The sequence below is a fragment of the Mesoplodon mirus genome (assembly GCF_964341445.2).
Source record: "Mesoplodon mirus genome assembly, chromosome: 3".
Lineage (NCBI taxonomy): Eukaryota > Metazoa > Chordata > Mammalia > Artiodactyla > Ziphiidae > Mesoplodon > Mesoplodon mirus.
Window position 1 is genome coordinate 33544455 of NC_138978.1, and position 17479 is coordinate 33561933.

The 17479-nt window shown below is 44.2% G+C and overlaps 1 protein-coding gene across 1 annotated transcript; it reads right to left on the bottom strand.

The window, feature by feature from the left end:
• Positions 1 to 4363: 4363 nt before the first annotated feature.
• Positions 4364 to 17346, bottom strand: SNIP1 (Smad nuclear interacting protein 1). The gene is made up of 5 exons (XM_082613946.1): positions 17094 to 17346; positions 16370 to 16606; positions 14878 to 14980; positions 6821 to 7419; positions 4364 to 5847 (listed from the first exon to the last, which is right to left on the bottom strand). The coding sequence occupies exons 2-5, from the start codon at positions 16594 to 16596 to the stop codon at positions 5583 to 5585; spliced, it is 1194 nt and encodes a 397-aa protein (XP_082470072.1). The 5' UTR covers positions 16597 to 16606; positions 17094 to 17346; the 3' UTR covers positions 4364 to 5582.
• Positions 17347 to 17479: the final 133 nt, after the last annotated feature.

Sequence of the window (17479 nt, forward strand, 5' to 3'; positions counted from 1 at the left end):
ATGATAACAGAAGCCTGCCTCATAAGGTTATGAGGAGGAAATGAGTTAATGTATGCATTTCTGCAACATATAAAATGCTCAGAACTGTGCCTTGTACATAGAAAGTGTTCCTAGACATTGGCCAGTTTTATTAGAGGTCTCAGTACATGCATTCTTAGGCTCCCAATGATTAAATATTTGTCGATTTTTCTGAATCAACATGATGATTTCCAACTAGTTCTGACTATGACTAGGTGAGGTGAGGATTTACCTAAGCCACACCCTACCCGTGAAAGTCCCACTCACTAGGATTTCCTTGAACATCCTGTGAATCAGGAAGTCTCATGAACCAGCTGTCTCTTCCCTCCTCAAAACTCTCCACGAAGCTCCACTGGGGAGATGAGAGGGAACAATTCAGATGAAAGACCATTGAACCAGGACTGAGGCCATTTCCATCCTAGCTCTACCACTGCCTTGCTGAGGGAGCCTCCGGTAAACAATTTTATGGGATCCTTTCCACATATTCCACTGCAGTCCTGTGGCCCCCTGGCCTGCTCAGTCTGAAACAATGTCCTCCCCTACTACTGGCTCAAAAATCTACCTATTCTCTAAGGCATACTTCAAATCCCACCTCTTCTCAGCCATACAAAAGAATGAACTAATGCCATTTGCAGCAACATGGGTGGACCTAGAGATGATCATACTAAGTGAAGTAAGCCAGACAGAGAAAAACAAATATCATGTAATATTGCTTATATGTGGAATCTAAAAAAAAATGCAAATAAACTTATTTTACAAAACAGAAAGAGACCCACAGACATACAAAACAAACTTATGGTTACTAAAGGGGAAAGGGTAGGGGGAGGGATAAGTTAAGAGGTTGGGATTAACATATACACACTACTATATATAAAATAGATAACCAACAAGGACCTACTGTATAGCACAGGGAACTATACTCAATATTTTGTAACAACCTAGAAGGGAACAGAATCTGAAAAAAAACATATATGTGTGTGTGTGTGTGTGTGTGTCTGTATATAACTGAATCACTGTGCTGTACACCTGAAACTAACATACTGTAAATCAACTCTACTTCAATAAGATACAAATAAAAACTAAACACAAATACCATCTCTTGCAAAAGGTGCAGCGCACCTCCAAATTACTGCTCTGTTTCTAACTCACAGCTGTAAACCAATTGCTAGCATAGTAAGTTTATGTAACCATTGACTGATTGGATTAATTCACTTTAACTTTAGAGTAAATATGAACAAATCGACTGTCTTTTGAAATTGTTTCCGGGACGTCCCTGGTGGCACAGTGGTTAAGAGTCTGCCTGCCAACACAGGGGACACGGGTTCCATCCCTGGCCCTGGAAGACCCCACATGCCGCGGAGCAACTAAGCCTGTGTGCCACAAATACTGAGCCTGCACTTTAGAGCCCACAAGCCACAACTACTGAAGCCCGTGTGCCACAACTACTGAAACCCGTGAGCCTAGAGCCCATGCTCTGCAACGAGAAGCCACCACAGTGAGAAGCCCACGCACCGCAAGGAAGAGTAGCCCCCGCTTGCCACAACTAGAGAAAACCCACGTGCAGCAACAAAGACCCAACGCAGCCAAAATAAATTTTTAAAAAATAAATTAAAAAAAAAATAAAAGTTTCCCACTCGATAAATATACTGGAAAGTTGACCCAAGAGACTGAATGAAGCTTTAAATCCCACAGCTTTAATTTAAGTCAAATAGCCCGGGACTTCCCTGGTGGCACAGTGGTTAAGAATCCGCCTACCAATGCAGGGGACACAGGTTCAAGCCCTGGTCTGGGAAGATCCCACATGCCGTGGAGCAACTAAGCCTGTGTGCCACAACTGCTGAGCCTGTGCTCTAGAGCCCATGAGCCACAACTGCTGAAGCCCACACACCTAGAGCCTGTGGTCCGCAACAAGAGAAACCACTGCAGTGAGAAGCCTGTGCACTGCAACGAAGAGTAGCCCCCGCTCGCCGCAACTAGAGAAAGTCCACATGCAGCAACAGAGACCAAGTGCAGCCAAAAATAAATAAATAAATTTGAAATAAATAAAAAATCAAGTAGCCCTTTCACTTGATATAAACTCACACACCCAGGAACACTGTGGGATCAGAACATTCTTTCACAAGCAGGCATTACTGGCATGTTATGTGCATGTCACACTTAGGCTCTGATGAACGTGGCATCATTTCTTTCCTCACATCCACTACTAATTTCCACAAAGGGAAGGATGTTAAAAAATATAACCATCTGTGCACCATATCAAATCATAAATAAATATATTTATATTTATATATGTTCTAAGCCTTTAAAAACCAAGCTGTATTGTATATTGGCATTTCAATACAATAACACAAAAATTTTTTTTCAGTTATCTGAATTGATTACTCTGCTTTCCCTTATCATCAGGATATAATAAAAGTATTTAAAAGTTAGATCACCAGTTGCTCTTAATGAGCTATCCTTTGTCAGTGTCAGAAAGAGGGAATGAGAAAATGACTGGGAAGAGGCTCCTGGGGAAAATCTGAAGATTCTGTCCCATACCTCAGCAGAACCGTGGGCCACCACAGAGGATTTGGGGGAGGGGCTCAGAAGCAAAGGGCTGTTTTGCAGATCGCTTGATTTTAACAGCTATGACTTGCAGACAAGATAGCCAGGGTGGAGAAAGGGTGGGTGATAAAGCAATGGCAAATAGCTAAAATGAACATCAGTTTCTAAGCAATGAATTAATTCAAGAAGAAAGTTTTAGGATTTTGTCAACTTCAAATGAGAAGTCTGCTGGTGATATCTGGCTTTGGAGATGAGTAGTATCTTTTCTTTCCCTTTCTCTTAAAAAAAAAAAAGTGTGTGTGGGCGAGGAACACCATCCCATATATCAATGTTTGGCATGAAGAATCTCTCAACCACTGCACCACCAGGGAAGCCCATGAAGAATCTCTTAATCCAGGAAGCAAAAGTCTACTACACAACTGGGACCTTTTATTGAAAATGTAGGCAAGGACTTGCCTGGTGGCGCAGTGGTTAAGAATCTGCCTGCCAATTCAGGGGACACAGGTTCAAGCTCTGGTCTGGGAAGATTCCATATGCTGTGGAGCAACTAAGCCCGTGTGCCACAACGACTGAGCCCGAGCTCTAGAGCCCTCGAGCCACAACTATTGAGCCCTTGTGCCACAACTACTGAAGCCCACGCGCCTGGAGCCCGTGCTCCGCAACAAGAGAAGCCACCGGTATGCGAAGCCCGCACACCGCAATGAAGAGAGTAGACTCCCACTCGCCGCAACTAGAGAAAGCCCGCGTGCAGCAACAAAGACCCAACGCGGCCAAAAACGAATAAATAAATTTATTTTTTTTTAAATGTAGGCAAAGTGGTCATCTATCACAATGTTCACCAGGATGGTGCTTGAAGCCAAGCCTAAGGCTGCCAGGAAGCAGTAGTTACACAAATTGAACACGGAGGCCCTGGAGATGCCAGATTAGCGCCTCATCCCAGGAAGAGAAAACCATCAGCCTGGATCAAGAGAAAAACTCATCAAAACACATTTTAGACATGCACGTATGTAATAGTGCTTCCAGGGGCCAGGGCACATTGGGTGAGGATGCTAATTGCTCTTACATTGTTTCTTCCCTCATGTAACCTTTCACCTAATTAACCTAAGTGTTCACTCTTCAAAGGGGATCTTTTTTCTTTTTCTTGTCATGACACACAGGTTGTGGGATCTCAGTTCCCTGGGAAGGGATCAAACCCGTGCCCTGTGCAGTGGAAGTGTGAGTCTTAACCACTGGACCGCCAGGGAATTCCCCAAAGGGGAATCTTTTCATTTCTTTTGAATAAACATTAGTCAGCAGCCCTTCCCCGCAATAGTCAACATTGAACCCTGAGTACATCTAAGTATGTGAGACCTCAGTGGAAAAACAATGGTAAGGAAGACCATCTAATAATGTCATTAGTTTCCACCCAAGAGAACAGTTAGCAGGAGCACTGACTTGCATCATCTCTCCTTCCTCCCATCCCACCCGCCATCACCACCTGAGGTCGAAAGAGCAGGGACAGGGGCCAACTGGTATGAGGTCCACTATGTATAACCTGCCCCAACTCTTGACTATTCTGGGAAGGCAAACCCCTTCACTGCCAACTCAGAAAGCACTGCTGCTTCAACAGGACCACCGCTCACTCGCTGAAATGTGACGATCTGGATTCCAGTGCAGGGTGAGTCCTATCACCCCCAGGGCACCCTCCACAACTGTCTACTTTTACCTCCAAAATATTGATACAAAGATTTCTTTAGCAGCAAATATACCTATGAACACAAGGTCCTCTGTGCTAGGAAAGAAGTACTCTTTGAAAGGGGGCTATATTTACAAGTTTTATTATTTTTTATTCCAAAAATACATATAAATGAAAACCTGCTCTTCAAATGCAGGGAGGCCTTTGCCTGTAATGCAGTATTACATTTACATCACAAAACATTCTCATAGGAAAATCAATATGCAGCTCTTTCACACACAATTTTTTAAATATATACATACACACACACACACACACACACAATAGATGTAAGCAGTTATGACTTTCCTACTTACACATATTCCTCTGGTGGAAAATTAGGAAACTGGGCAATTCCCAATTGCCCAGGTAAATACAACCTCTCCGAACATTTTTTTAAAAAGATGGAAACATGTAAACCGCACAACACATACACGTTGTTAGAATAAAGCAAGGACCCTGCCACATAAATGACAGTGTGTTTCTCAAAGAAGGAAGAATGGAGATAACCTCTAAATAAAAATGCAAAGTTGAAGATCAAAATTGTTCTGTACATGCTCCATGGAGAAATCAGAGTTCTCTCACAGGAAACAGATCCACGACCCATTTCAGCCTCTCGTGACATGTAATCAGCACCCACTGGCAGTGGCCATGACCTTCCTGTACAGTCATAAGCTTAAGCAGGCTCCACAAAGCATCCGTTTAAGTCCAACAGTCAATAATGAGGTCATGAGGTAAATCTCCCCCACCCCCCTGCCCACCCCCAAACAACGAAGTGCAAAATCAATTTCTATGACTCAAGAGCTCAACCAGGTCAAAGCTTTGGTATATACTCTGGAGGCTGTTTTGGTGATAACCAAAGCTTAGTAAGATTCTCTGTTTAGGGGTTTGCCCCCAAGACAAAAACAAACCCGGTCCCCAAAGCTTAACAACAATATAAATAAAGTAACTGTACAAAGAAAGCAAGCCATAATTCCCCTTCAACCAGGGCTTTATAGTTTCCTGCACAGTAGTTCTGAAAGCACCAACTCAAGCCACGATGCTTCTACTAAAACACAATGTGTTGGTGAGACTGTTCAGAAAACAAATGCCCACAGAGTGTGCACGTGGCTGATGTGCCACAGAAAAAAGTTCAACCAAACATAAGCCAGTTTTCTTACACTGAAACATAAGCTGGTCAGCAACAGAAGAAAGACTTAAGGCAATAAGAGGCGTCACAGAGAGCACGGGGGCGCCCTCTGAGTCAGTCCCAAAGCTTTCGCAGAAAGAAACGGTCTCTCGAGAGTCTGGCTTGTGTTTCAGTTTGCTAGCTGTCAGATACTTCCTCCTCCTCCTCGTCATCCTCGTCTTCTTTCCTGTCTACTTCAGAGGTGTCCGAGGACTCGTGGAGCAGAACGTACTCTCTGCTGCTGAACCCAAATTTAAGGACATCCTTTTCCTTCAGTTCGTAGTATCTCTGTGGCTCAATTCGCTTGTTGTTCAGGAACGTTCCATTGCCTGAGCCAAGGTCAATGATGTAGGGCTTCACCCTGCGGCCAACTGTCCCATCAGCGCGGGTATATTCCACAAGCCTGGCAGAGATAAAGGAGAGAAACCTGTGAGCAAGATCCTGCCTCAGATCATCCAGCTCTTTGCTAACGCAGTCTAGATGTAAATAACCTGGCTTAGACACAGTTCAAGTTCAAACTCTAGGAAGTCAAGGGAAAGGCATGGCCATGGATTCAGAAATTGGGAGCAAGTAGAAATGGTGAGAACTGGTCACTGGGCGGGGAGGATTCATGGTAGATCAAAGCTTAAAATGCAGAATCCAAGGCCTCTTGCCATGGTTAAGAAATACATTTTTTGCATTTTTTGACACTTTTTGCATTGTTTATAATCCATATAATGCTTCTTTTACCTATATTTCAACATATTTTAGCTTCTGTCCCAATGGGAATAAACCAGTGGATTTGGACTTCAGAGTCAAGGGAACAGATGAGATGATCAAAATTGTTCAAATCAAAATTGATTTGAGCCAGAGTTCTACTACAGTGATTATTTATTAGGCAAGCCACTTGGCTTTGCTGAGCTTTCTCATCTGTCAAATGGGGTATTAACACCTGTCCTCGCCTCCCCACTGGACTGCTGTGAACATCCAACAATAACAGATGTACTACGGAAACTGTCAAGACACAGATTCAGCTAACATACGCCAGGCACTCTCAGCTTTATCTCCATTTAACCCTCATAACAGCCCTGCAAGGTAGGTAGAAACCGAAGCCCAGAAGACTGCCTTGCCCCAGGACAGACACCTGGTAGGTGGCAGTGGCAGGATTCAAAATCTGGATTTCTGACACCAAGTTCCAGCCTGTTATACAAATGTAAGCAATTACTTGTATAAAGCGATTATTCGTTAGATGAATAATACTCCTTAAGACTAATACTAGATACGAGGGGTATGGGCTTCTTGTGCACATACAGGCACACAGACCTCAGTAATCCTAACTAACCGAGACGCTGGGCTTCTGCTGGCACTTCAGTTCCCCTCTGCAGATGTACGCTTACCGGTACTGAAAGACGGCGTGCTGCTTTGAACAGGAGGGGTGATCGATGGGAATGTCTGCGATGCGGCGGTGTCGGCCCAGGAGGTAAGCGCTCTGTCGGTGGATGTACATCACTGGAAGCACCTCATCATTTTTAAAGGGGTAGAGACGCCACCGTTTTTTGGGGATACGTGCTTCCGGGGGCTCGCTGTATTTAATGACTACACCCCGAAAGGTGTTGGTGTCCTCAAGAAGTGCCCCAGAAAGTTCAAAGCTTGGCTTTTCCTTAACAGGCACTTCTTTGTCTTTGTTGTTGCTGCCAGGGCCAGGCTGAGGAAGTGAGTCCTGAGATGCGTTACTGCCGGCTTCGTTCTTCTGGCGGTGCTCCCGGCGCCGGGCGTTGTGAAACTCCCGCTCACCTTCCTGCGCCTGTAGGTTCTGGGCATCTCGATCCCGTCCCTGAGGCTGCCCGCTGCCAGGCCTCTCGTCCGAGCTTCTCCTCTGGTGGAAGTGGCCGCGGTGTCTGTCTCGGTCACTGTTCCTAGCTCGCCTGTGTTCCTGTCCTGAGGGTTCTCGGTGCGGCCGATCCTCCCGGCCTCTCCGGGGATGATCCTCACGTTCCTGAAATTCAAACAGATTCAGGAAAGTAAAGGCAGTCCACAGTCTATGAATAGAGCTGCAGTCAAAAAGTCATTTGTGCTTTGGACTTTGGCATTCAGAGCAAAATGTCCCACAGAAATAAGGTTACCAGTGGTGGTCATGTCCCCTTGCAAGGCCACCACACAGAACAGGTGCCCTAGGCTGCTGCCCAGCTATAGTGCTAACGGTGCACACCCACGTTCAGAGCCCAGGAAACAAGAACACCTACAGGCAGACTTAGAGGGACACGCATACAGAATCAGAACTAACAGAGAGAGTTAAGTAGTCACATACAAGATAATTACGTGAAAAAAAAAAGCTAGCTTTCTCTTACACCCCAAAGAGAATGTAATAGTAATTTTAAAAGATCTGATTTCTATACCTAATATAAAATTAAGAAATATGCAAGACATATAAGAAACATATAGTGCTTGAATCAGCAGCACATATACTAAAATTGGAACGATACAGAGAAGATTAGCATGGCCCCTGCGCAAGGATGACACGCAAATTCGTGAAGCGTTCCATATTTTTAAATTTGTGGGTTTTCTTCTCCTGTTTTTCTGCCTTGTGTCAATTTTTTTTTTTTTTTTTTTTTTTGCGGTACACGGGCCTCTCACTGTTGTGGCCTCTCCCGTTGCGGAGCACAGGGTCCGGACGCGCAAGCTCAGCGGCCATGGCTCACGGGCCTAGCTGCTCCGCGGCATGTGGGATCCTCCTGGACCGGGGCACGAACCTGTGTCCCCTGCATCAGCAGGCGGACTCTCATCCACTGCGCCACCAGGGAAGCCCCATGCCTTGTGTCAATTTTATTATTAGTGTAGCCCTAAGAACTCAAGAGGGGTAGCAATAGTACCATCACAGATTTATCCTGACAAAAATAAACAAGCAGTTTATTTTTAAACATTAAAAAAAAAGAAACCTATAAAAATTTACTAGAGTTGACCCTTGAATAATGAGGGGGTTGGGGCACAGGGGCACCAACACTCCAACTAGTTGTAGTCGGCCCTCGGTATACCTGGTTCCTCTGTATTCAAGGGTCCGAATCCACAGATTCAACCAACAGGGGCCATGGAGTACTGCAGTATCTACTATTGAAAAAAAAAAATCTGCATATAAGTGGACCAGTGCAATTCAAACCCATGTTGTTCAAGGGTCAACTGTAACAGATAGATTTTTTAAAGATCTGAAAAAAATGAAGAAACACACGATGGTTTCTTAAAAAAGACTGAGCATTGAAAATCAGCACAGGAGATAATGGGCAAAGGATATTAACAAGGAATTATCAGAACAAATAAATATTTAATGAATACACGAAGATAGGCTTACCCCGCTTAATCTAATAACTAAAGCATTAGAGTTCAAGAGGGGGGCCCCTGCACACTATGAGCAAGGCTGCCCCTCCTGGAAAGGGGTAGAGAGGAAATCCTGAGCACCAGGACTGAGACCTTGCCTCCACTCCCCCGCCAACCCCACCCCCGGCCTCAAGGCCTTCTCCCTACCATACACAGGGGTCAAGTAGGGGTCTGCTTGCTCAGAGCAGGACCCAGTTTTCCTAGACTTCCAAGCCTCCAGAGACAAGTATCAAGAGGCAGGGAGCCTCAGACACCCAACCCTCCTACCCCAAGACATTCACAAGTTCGCCACCACCATCTGCCTTGAGTTAACCAGAACTCATCTCCTTATGCCCTTTATCCCTGATTAAATGAGTCACTGTAAGAAGTCACAGAGTCCAGGTCATCACCTCTACCTCCCTTGTACTCTAATCCCCATAAGGCTCTGTACATCAAGGATTCTGTCGCCCAATCTGTCCCCTCCTTCAACTCCTGAAGCTGTTGTTGCACTACGCCCCCTGGAATGGAAAGCTCAGCAAAACTGATCTACATCCTCCACGTTTTCTCAGATCGTCCCCATCTCCTTTTGCTCTAACAGAACCCTGGCTCTGCCCTGAGCACACTGCTCCCCTGCAGCTCCTCAAATGGTGGCTCACCTCCCCCAACTCCCACCATCTCTGGGTCTGGACATATGGCAGGTGTCTTCCTTGCTTCTCACTGCCAATTCCAGAACACGCCCCACCCTTTTCTTTCTCCCTAAAAAACCCAGCTGTGAATCTCACGTGAGACCACCGTCACCCATTACTCTCACTGCTGCTGTCATTTACTAATCCTGAGTCACTTCCCCTCACTTGGTGCCAGTTTTACTTCCAGCTCAAGTCATTCTCTCCAGCATTACTCTTGGTCATTTCGATAATGTGCTGGCATCTGTTCTTTGCATTTCTCTCTTCCCATCATCTTATTTGTCTCCTCCCTTCTCTTCAGCCACTCACCCCCAAGGTTATACACGAACCTTTTCATTTCCAATAACTGCAACCCCTCTACAATTTCAATTTTAAGCAGTCCTCCTTCTGCCCATCTTTCCAGCTCACACTTTACCCAACTCTAACAATCCTTATCCCAATAAGACTCATCCAAGCCTTTGATCCTCTTACCTTTGCACAGTCCCTCGCTCTCTTCCCTTCCTAACTTAATTCCATGGTCAAGGGCTTCCCCGGCGGCGCAGTGGTTGAGAGTCCGCCTGCCGAAGCAGGGGACACGGGTTCGTGCCCCGGTCCGGGAAGATCCCACATGCCGCGGAGCGGCTGGGCCCGTGAGCCATGGCCACTGAGCCTGCGCGTCTGGAGCCTGTGCTCCGCAACGGGAGAGGCCACAACAGTGAGAGGCCCGCGTACCGAAAAAAAAAAAAAAAATTTCCATGGTCAAGCAGTATGATCACTCCCATGCGGAGATATTCAAATCCTTTGCCCCTATGCCATTCTGTTGCACTGTCCTGGCAAAACCACAATCAGCATTAAGCACAGCAAAGTGGCTAGAGAAAAAACACAAACCATTCTGAATGGTCCTACCTTAGAAGCATGACGCCAAGCCTCCTTAATGACGCCCAGCAAACATCCTACATTTTCTTGATCTAGTCATTCTCCCAGATGACTGTTTTACCACTTCTCTGTCCTCAGATCTCCTACATGGTCTTCCCCATCCCTTATTTACTCAGAAGGGATTTTCTACATCTACCCACCCATCAGTATCTGTACCCATATACTCTGTCTTCCCTTCCTGTCACCATAAGGAAACTATCTATGCTTCTACCTAAAGCCAATTCCTACATCTGGGAGCTTCCCTCTCATCCAGAATATTACTCCAGTGATTCTCATCTCTCTTGTGCGTAATCTACTTCCCCGTCCTGCAGTGCATCATTCCCATCAGCACAGGCACCTGCTCTTCTCTAGAACTCATTTCCCATGTCAGCTTCCACCTTATTTCTTCACTCCTCTTTGAGTAAAACTCCTCAAACAGTTTGGTTTTAATCAGTCTCCAATTCTTCTCCCATCTTCTTTTGAACCCTCCAATTAGGCTTCACCCTTACTACTCCACTAAAATTGCTGGTCAAGGTCACCAATGACCTCCATGTTGCTAAATCCAATGGGCAATTCTGTCTTCGTTTCCAAAAAGTATATACCAGACAAAATTAGTAGACACTATGGAGAGAATATGACAAATTACAAAACCAGATAACACAAAATAACTAAGATTTCAACATATACTCTCAATTATTGATAAGTAGGATAATATATATTTTTTAATGAACATCTTTGCATAGAATACACACACACACACACACACACACACACACACACACCAAAACATAAAGGAAAAGAAGATAACGTTAAGTATAACAGAGCCTTGAAGTATAAATATCAAACTATTAAAATGGCTACTTCTGGGGAGTGAGGTGATTTTTTTGTTTGTGGGAAGGGGTGTGATTTTGAGGCTAATGAGAGAAGTAACCATACACTACATAAACCATACTCTCACTTTCTATTTTACAGAATTCTGTGTTATGATGAAAAAGCAAATGATAAATTTATTTTTTTTCTGAGGTTTCCACAATCCTGTTCCCCTCCTCCTTTTTTTTTAATTGAAGTATAATTGATTTACAATGTTGTGTTAGTTTCAGGCATATAGCAAAGTGATTCAGTTATACATACACACACACCCACACACATATATTCTTTTTCAGATTCTTTTCCATTATAGGTTATTACAAGATATTGAATATAATTCCCTGCGCTAGATAACTTTATTTTTTTTGTTGTCTTTTGTTTTCTTTTTTTTTTTTTTTTTTTTGCGGTACGCGGGCCTCTCACTGTTGTGGCCTCTCCTGTTGCGGAGCACAGGCTCCGGAAGTGCAGGCTCAGCGGCCATGGCTCACGGGCATAGCCGCTCCGCGGCATGTGGGATCTTCCCGGACCGGGGCACGAACCCGTGTTCCCTGCATCGGCAGGCAGACTCTCAACCACTGCGCCACCAGGGAAGCCCGAGATAACTTTATTTTTTTAATGGTGGCTGAGTGGTGCAGAAGAGAATATCTGTAAGTACAAGTCATGCTTAAGTCAGAGGCTGTGTGCACTCTTATAATCCAGGTGAAAGTCACTGACTTTCAGCTGCCTGTCAAGCCCTCAAACCCTTTTGCTCGAGAACCATTTCCAAATTTCTAGCTGATTAATACAATGAAATCAGCTTTTTTAAGAGATAATTTGAGGTCAGGAGGGAAGTTAGCATAGAAAAGCAAACTAAGACACTTCAAAATAACAATAATCACAAAACAGTTCCATGCTATAAGCCCCAGGATTCACTGTAAAGTGCTGATTTAGAAACTAGAGGTAAAGAACTGCAAGTTCTCTACAATAATACTGCACTATAATGATGTAATGTGGTAAATACTGCTTCAATGGCAATCATATTACACTATATAAATGTATCGAAGTAACACAGCTTTGCACCTTAAATCTACAAAATGTAACATGCCAAAATTATTACATCAAAAAAGTAGCAAGTTGTACATAAACACACACACACACACACAAAACTACAAGTGGTTTGAGAGGTTCTATCTGGGTACTGGGGTGCCAGTGGCTGAATTCTGAGATAGCCAAGGCGGTGCCTGACCAACTCATACAACAGACCATCAAGACTGTCGGGCTTTGTATCTTTTTAGGTAGCAGACAGTTGGCCCACAGTCTCTCAAATTCATAAGAAAATCCATTTTCTTAATCCCAGTGTCTCTATTTGCACTTTGTAACAAAGAGCTTCTTTAAAAAGAAGACTGAATGCTTGTCCATCGGGACTGAGGGCAAGGCGAGAGCGTTTGCTCTCACTACTCTTATTCCACATAGTGCTGGAGTCCCAGACAGTGCAGCAAGAGAAAATAAAATGCATACACACTGTAAAGGAAGAAATAAAACTGTGCCTATTTGCAGATATGATTATCTATGTAGAAAATCCCAAGTAATCTACCAAAAACCTCCTAAAGTAAATGAATGAGTTCGGTAAGGTCACAGGATATAAGACAAACATACAAAAATCAATTTTATTTCTATGTACTAGCAATGAACAAGTAAACAATGAAATTTAAAATATCACTTACAGTCACTAAAACAAATTACTTAAGTGTAAATCTAACAAAACACGTATGGGACTTGTACACTGAAAACTACAAACACTGATGAAAGAAATCAAAGAGCTAAATAAACGGAGACACACCTATGTTCATAGACTAGAAGACTCAACATAATAATAATTTAAAAAACCCAACTCACCCCAAAATGCAAGTTTAACACTATTCCAATCAAAATCCTAACAAGATTTTTTTAAATAGATATAAACAAGATTGTTCCCACCTTATAGTAAAACAAACTTAAAATAGACCAGGGACTTACATGAAAAACATTAAGGAAAAAACAAATCTTCAGGATCTAGGGCCAGGGAAAAAGTTCTTAGACATGACACCAAAAGCATAATCTACGAAAAGAAAAATAGATAAGCTGGACTCCATCTAAACTAAAACTTTTGCTCTGAGAAATATCCTGTTAAGAGAATGACCAGAAAAGATACAGACTGGAAGAAAATACTGGCAAACCACTCACCCTAAAAGGCCTAGTATCTAAGAATATTAAAAAAGAACTCTTAAAACTCAATAGTAAAAAAAGCCAAATAATCCATCTAGAAAATAGGCAAAAGATCTGAAGACACATGTCACCTGAGAGGAAATACAGATGGCAAATAAGCACATGAAAAGATGTTCAATACCATTAGCCACTAGGTAAATGCAAATTAAGATCACAATACCACTACCCCACCTGTAAGAATGGTTAAAATAAAAAAATGGTGCCAGTACCAAATGCTGGATCACTCACACGACAGGTGGAAATGTAAAATGGTACAGCCACTGTTATGGACTGAATCATGCCCCCAAATTGATATGTTGAAGTCCCAACCTCCACATCTTAGAATGTAACCAAATTTTTTGTAGATAAGCTCTTTGAAGAACTGATTGAGTTAAAATGAGTGAGACCCTAACCCAATACGGCTGATGTGGTTAAAGGAAGAGCTAGGAGCCAGGGATAGGAGCACAGAGGGAAAGGCTATGTGAGGGCACAGGGGAGAAGGCAAGCCAAGGAGAGAGGCCTCAGGGGAAACCAAACTGCTGCAACTTTGGTCTCGGACTTCTAGCTTCTAGAACTGTGTGAAAATTATAGGTTCAGTTGTTTAAGGCAGCCAGTCTGTGGAATTTTGTTATGGAAGACCTGGCAAACTAACACAGCACTCTGGAAAACAGTTTGGCAATTTCTTAAAAAAATTCAACACACAACTACCATACCATCCAGCAGTTGCACTCCCGGGCATCTGTCCCAGAGAAAAGAAAACTTATGTTCGCACAAACACCTGCCCGCAAATGTTCACGTAGCAGCCTTATGTTTAATAGTCAAAAAACTGGTAACAACCCAGATATTCTTTAATGGGCAAATGGTTAAATCCATACCACTGAATATGACTCAGCAATAAAAAGGAATGAACTACGGAGAGAGGCAACAACCTGAAAGAATCTCTAAAGAATTTTGCTGAGTGAAAAAAGCCAATCCCTAAAGGCTTGTACTGTGAGATTCCATTTACACAGCATGCTTGAAGTGACAAAATTATAGAAATGGAGAAGAGATTAGAAGCTGCCAGGAGTTGAGGGGTAAGGGTGGGAGGGAACTGGGTGTGACTATAAAAGGACTACATGAGGGATCATTGTGATGGAAATGTTTTGTTCCTTGACTGCACTGATGTCAACGCTTTGACTGTGATACTGTTCTATAATTCTGTAAGATGTTACCATTGGGAGAAACAGCCACTTCTGTATTATTTCTTACAACTGCATGTGAATCAACAATTACCTCAAAATAAAAGGTTTAACTTAACAAAGCAAGCAGGGAAAAAAAACAAACCCAGTTTTTAGAAAAGCCCATCGCAAGGACAGGAGAACACATACACAACACTCTTTAGCTATGATGGGACAGGCTCTAGGTTTGGAGCCAGTATGAAAACATCTGAATCCACCTACCTGCTTTACTTTGACTGTTGAGTGGTGAGGACTTCGGCTTCTCTTACTCCGGGGAGACTTGCTTCTTCTCCCTGAGGACTTGTTTTTCTTTCTGGCTGGAGACCTGTTCAGAGAATGATACATGCAGATTTTATCTCAATTTTCATTCCCTAATACAAATTAGCTTCAAGTATCAGGCTTACCTACTAACAAAAACACCACACTTGTGCAGGTCTCTGCTGATCACACGAAAGAAGTAAGGAGCTTCACTTTTCTAGCCCTAATGTCTGCCACATACATAACTGCCTACTGGAACTTCTCATGTAGATGACATAACTCTAGATTCCCATCCCCTCAAGAAACTTTCCTCTGTCTTTGCCATCTGGGTAACTGGCGCCACCATCCACCCTGTTCCTCAGGCCAAAAACCTAGAAGTCACCCTTGATTCTTTTTCTGCTCACCACCAGCAGCCCCCCACGCTCCTCTCCCACACAATCACACTCAATCAACCAATCAATCAGCAAGTCCTCTGGCTCCATCTCCTCCCTCTCCCACCTCATTCCAACCACTCTCCTTGATCCCTGTACTGGATCCACCCCCCCATCCCCCATTTCTAGAAGGAACACAATTGATTCCACTTCAAGTTCTTTGCACAGCCTATTCCCTCTGCCTAGATCTTTACAAGGCTGGATTATTCTTACCATTCAGGTCTCAGGTCAAATGGTGGACTTTTCAGAGAGTGGTTCAGTGAGAACCATTTCCCTCTACCCTCTCACTATCACATTACTGTTTTAACCTACCCCTAATACTTGTTACTAACTGAAACTATTTTTTTTAAATTTCCTTGTTATTTTGTCTCAGGGCTATAGCACGGTCAGTTTCACCAGGGTAGAGATCATCTATGTTCATCCTTGCCGCCCCAGAACCTAGGACGGTCTTCTTTTTTCTACATATACATACGTATATTTTTTAAAGTGTTACATAAATATTTTTCCACATTATTTTATAACCTACGATGGTCTTTAGCACGTAATAGGTACTCAGTAAAGCTACGTCGAATGAATTAATAAATGAACGAGTCTAACAAGAGACAATATTTTTCCACAGAGTATTAGACAGATCGCCTAGGCCCTCGATATGTAAACTTCTTGGAGCAGATAACTGAAAAGATAACTTCCGCACTCCGTTTGCAGGCAAATGGGGAAAATCTTTCATTTCAACTTAAACGATCATTGCTTAACGAACAACTTAAACTGGACCATACCCGGTACCCAGAAATGGAGGAACGAGATCCTGTCCAGCAGGCATTAGGCGCTTAACGCCCAGCTATGACGCAAGTGACAGGTAACAGAGTAAACGTTCCTTAACACAAGCACAACCGGTCACTTCTATCGCCTTAGGATTAAGTCCAAGCTGCAGCGCTCAGCGTTCAAGGTGTGTTTCTGGCTCTAGCCCTGTTCTCCTTTCTCAATGAAACCGACCTAAGGTCCACCCCGGGCTGCTTCTCACTTACCGGCTACCTCCTCGGGCTCGGTTCCCGCGGTGACTCGGGCGGCCCGACTCGCCGGCCGGTGGGGACGGACTACCGCCGGAGGAGTCCGGGCGGCGGTGCACGGGAGGCGCGGATTCCGGGCTGAGGCGCTCCTGCTTCACCACCACCGCCGCCGCCGCCGCCACCATGTCCCCGTCCCGGTGCCTTCGTCGGCTCCCCCGATCCCGCTCGCTCTTCACCTCCTTCATACTAAGAAACCTGCGGAGCCCAGGAAAAAGATGTCCGAAGCACTCCTGTCCCCGAAGGAAATGACGGACCTGACTCTAGGACTTCCGCTTCCGAGTGCACGCTCTCCCAGAAACCCTTGTGACGGAGATAACGCGATACGATTCCGGAGTGGGCGGGGCCTTAGTGACCCGACTCGAGAGGCGGGAGATTTAAGTTTCAAAAGCAAACTTTTGGGAAAAAGCTACTCTCAAGGATGTTTGTTGCCCTGTTATAGTAATTACGGAGCACAGAGACAACCTACATGCCCAGCGATAGGAAAGATGTTATGTCGCCATTCGCAATGCTATTTACAAACTATATGACAATGGAAAAAACCCTGACTTGTTAAACGAAAGAAGCAAGATACAAAATTGTGCGCAGTGTGTGATTACATTTACGTTTGGGAATACCAAGGAAAGAGGAAGAGAAGGAAATGCAATCACAGATGGTAGCCCGTGGGCAAATCATTAGTATTTACCCTCTCTTCTTGCGCTTTCTGTTATGTTGTCATTTCTCCATTTACTTAAAAGCCAATACTTTTTAAAACCCGGCAACTTCAGATGCCTTCCTCTGGGAATCTTCCCCAACCCTTCGCTGAGGAGTCAGATGATTCCCATTTTGCAGATGACAAAATTGAGGGTCAACGAAGGTGATCTGCACCTAATTCAAATCACGAGCTAGACGCAGCACAGGGATTCGGAACTGATGTTTTCCCTGCTTCCAAGAGTACCAAGGCGACCCGGTGAGCACGTGGCCTGCTAAACTAAGCTAAGAGATCTTTCCGCGAAGGCTGAGCAGAAACTCTCGCGCTGATGGCTCCGCCCCGCCCCGAAGCCCCGCCCAGGCCATGAGGGCGGAGGGGAG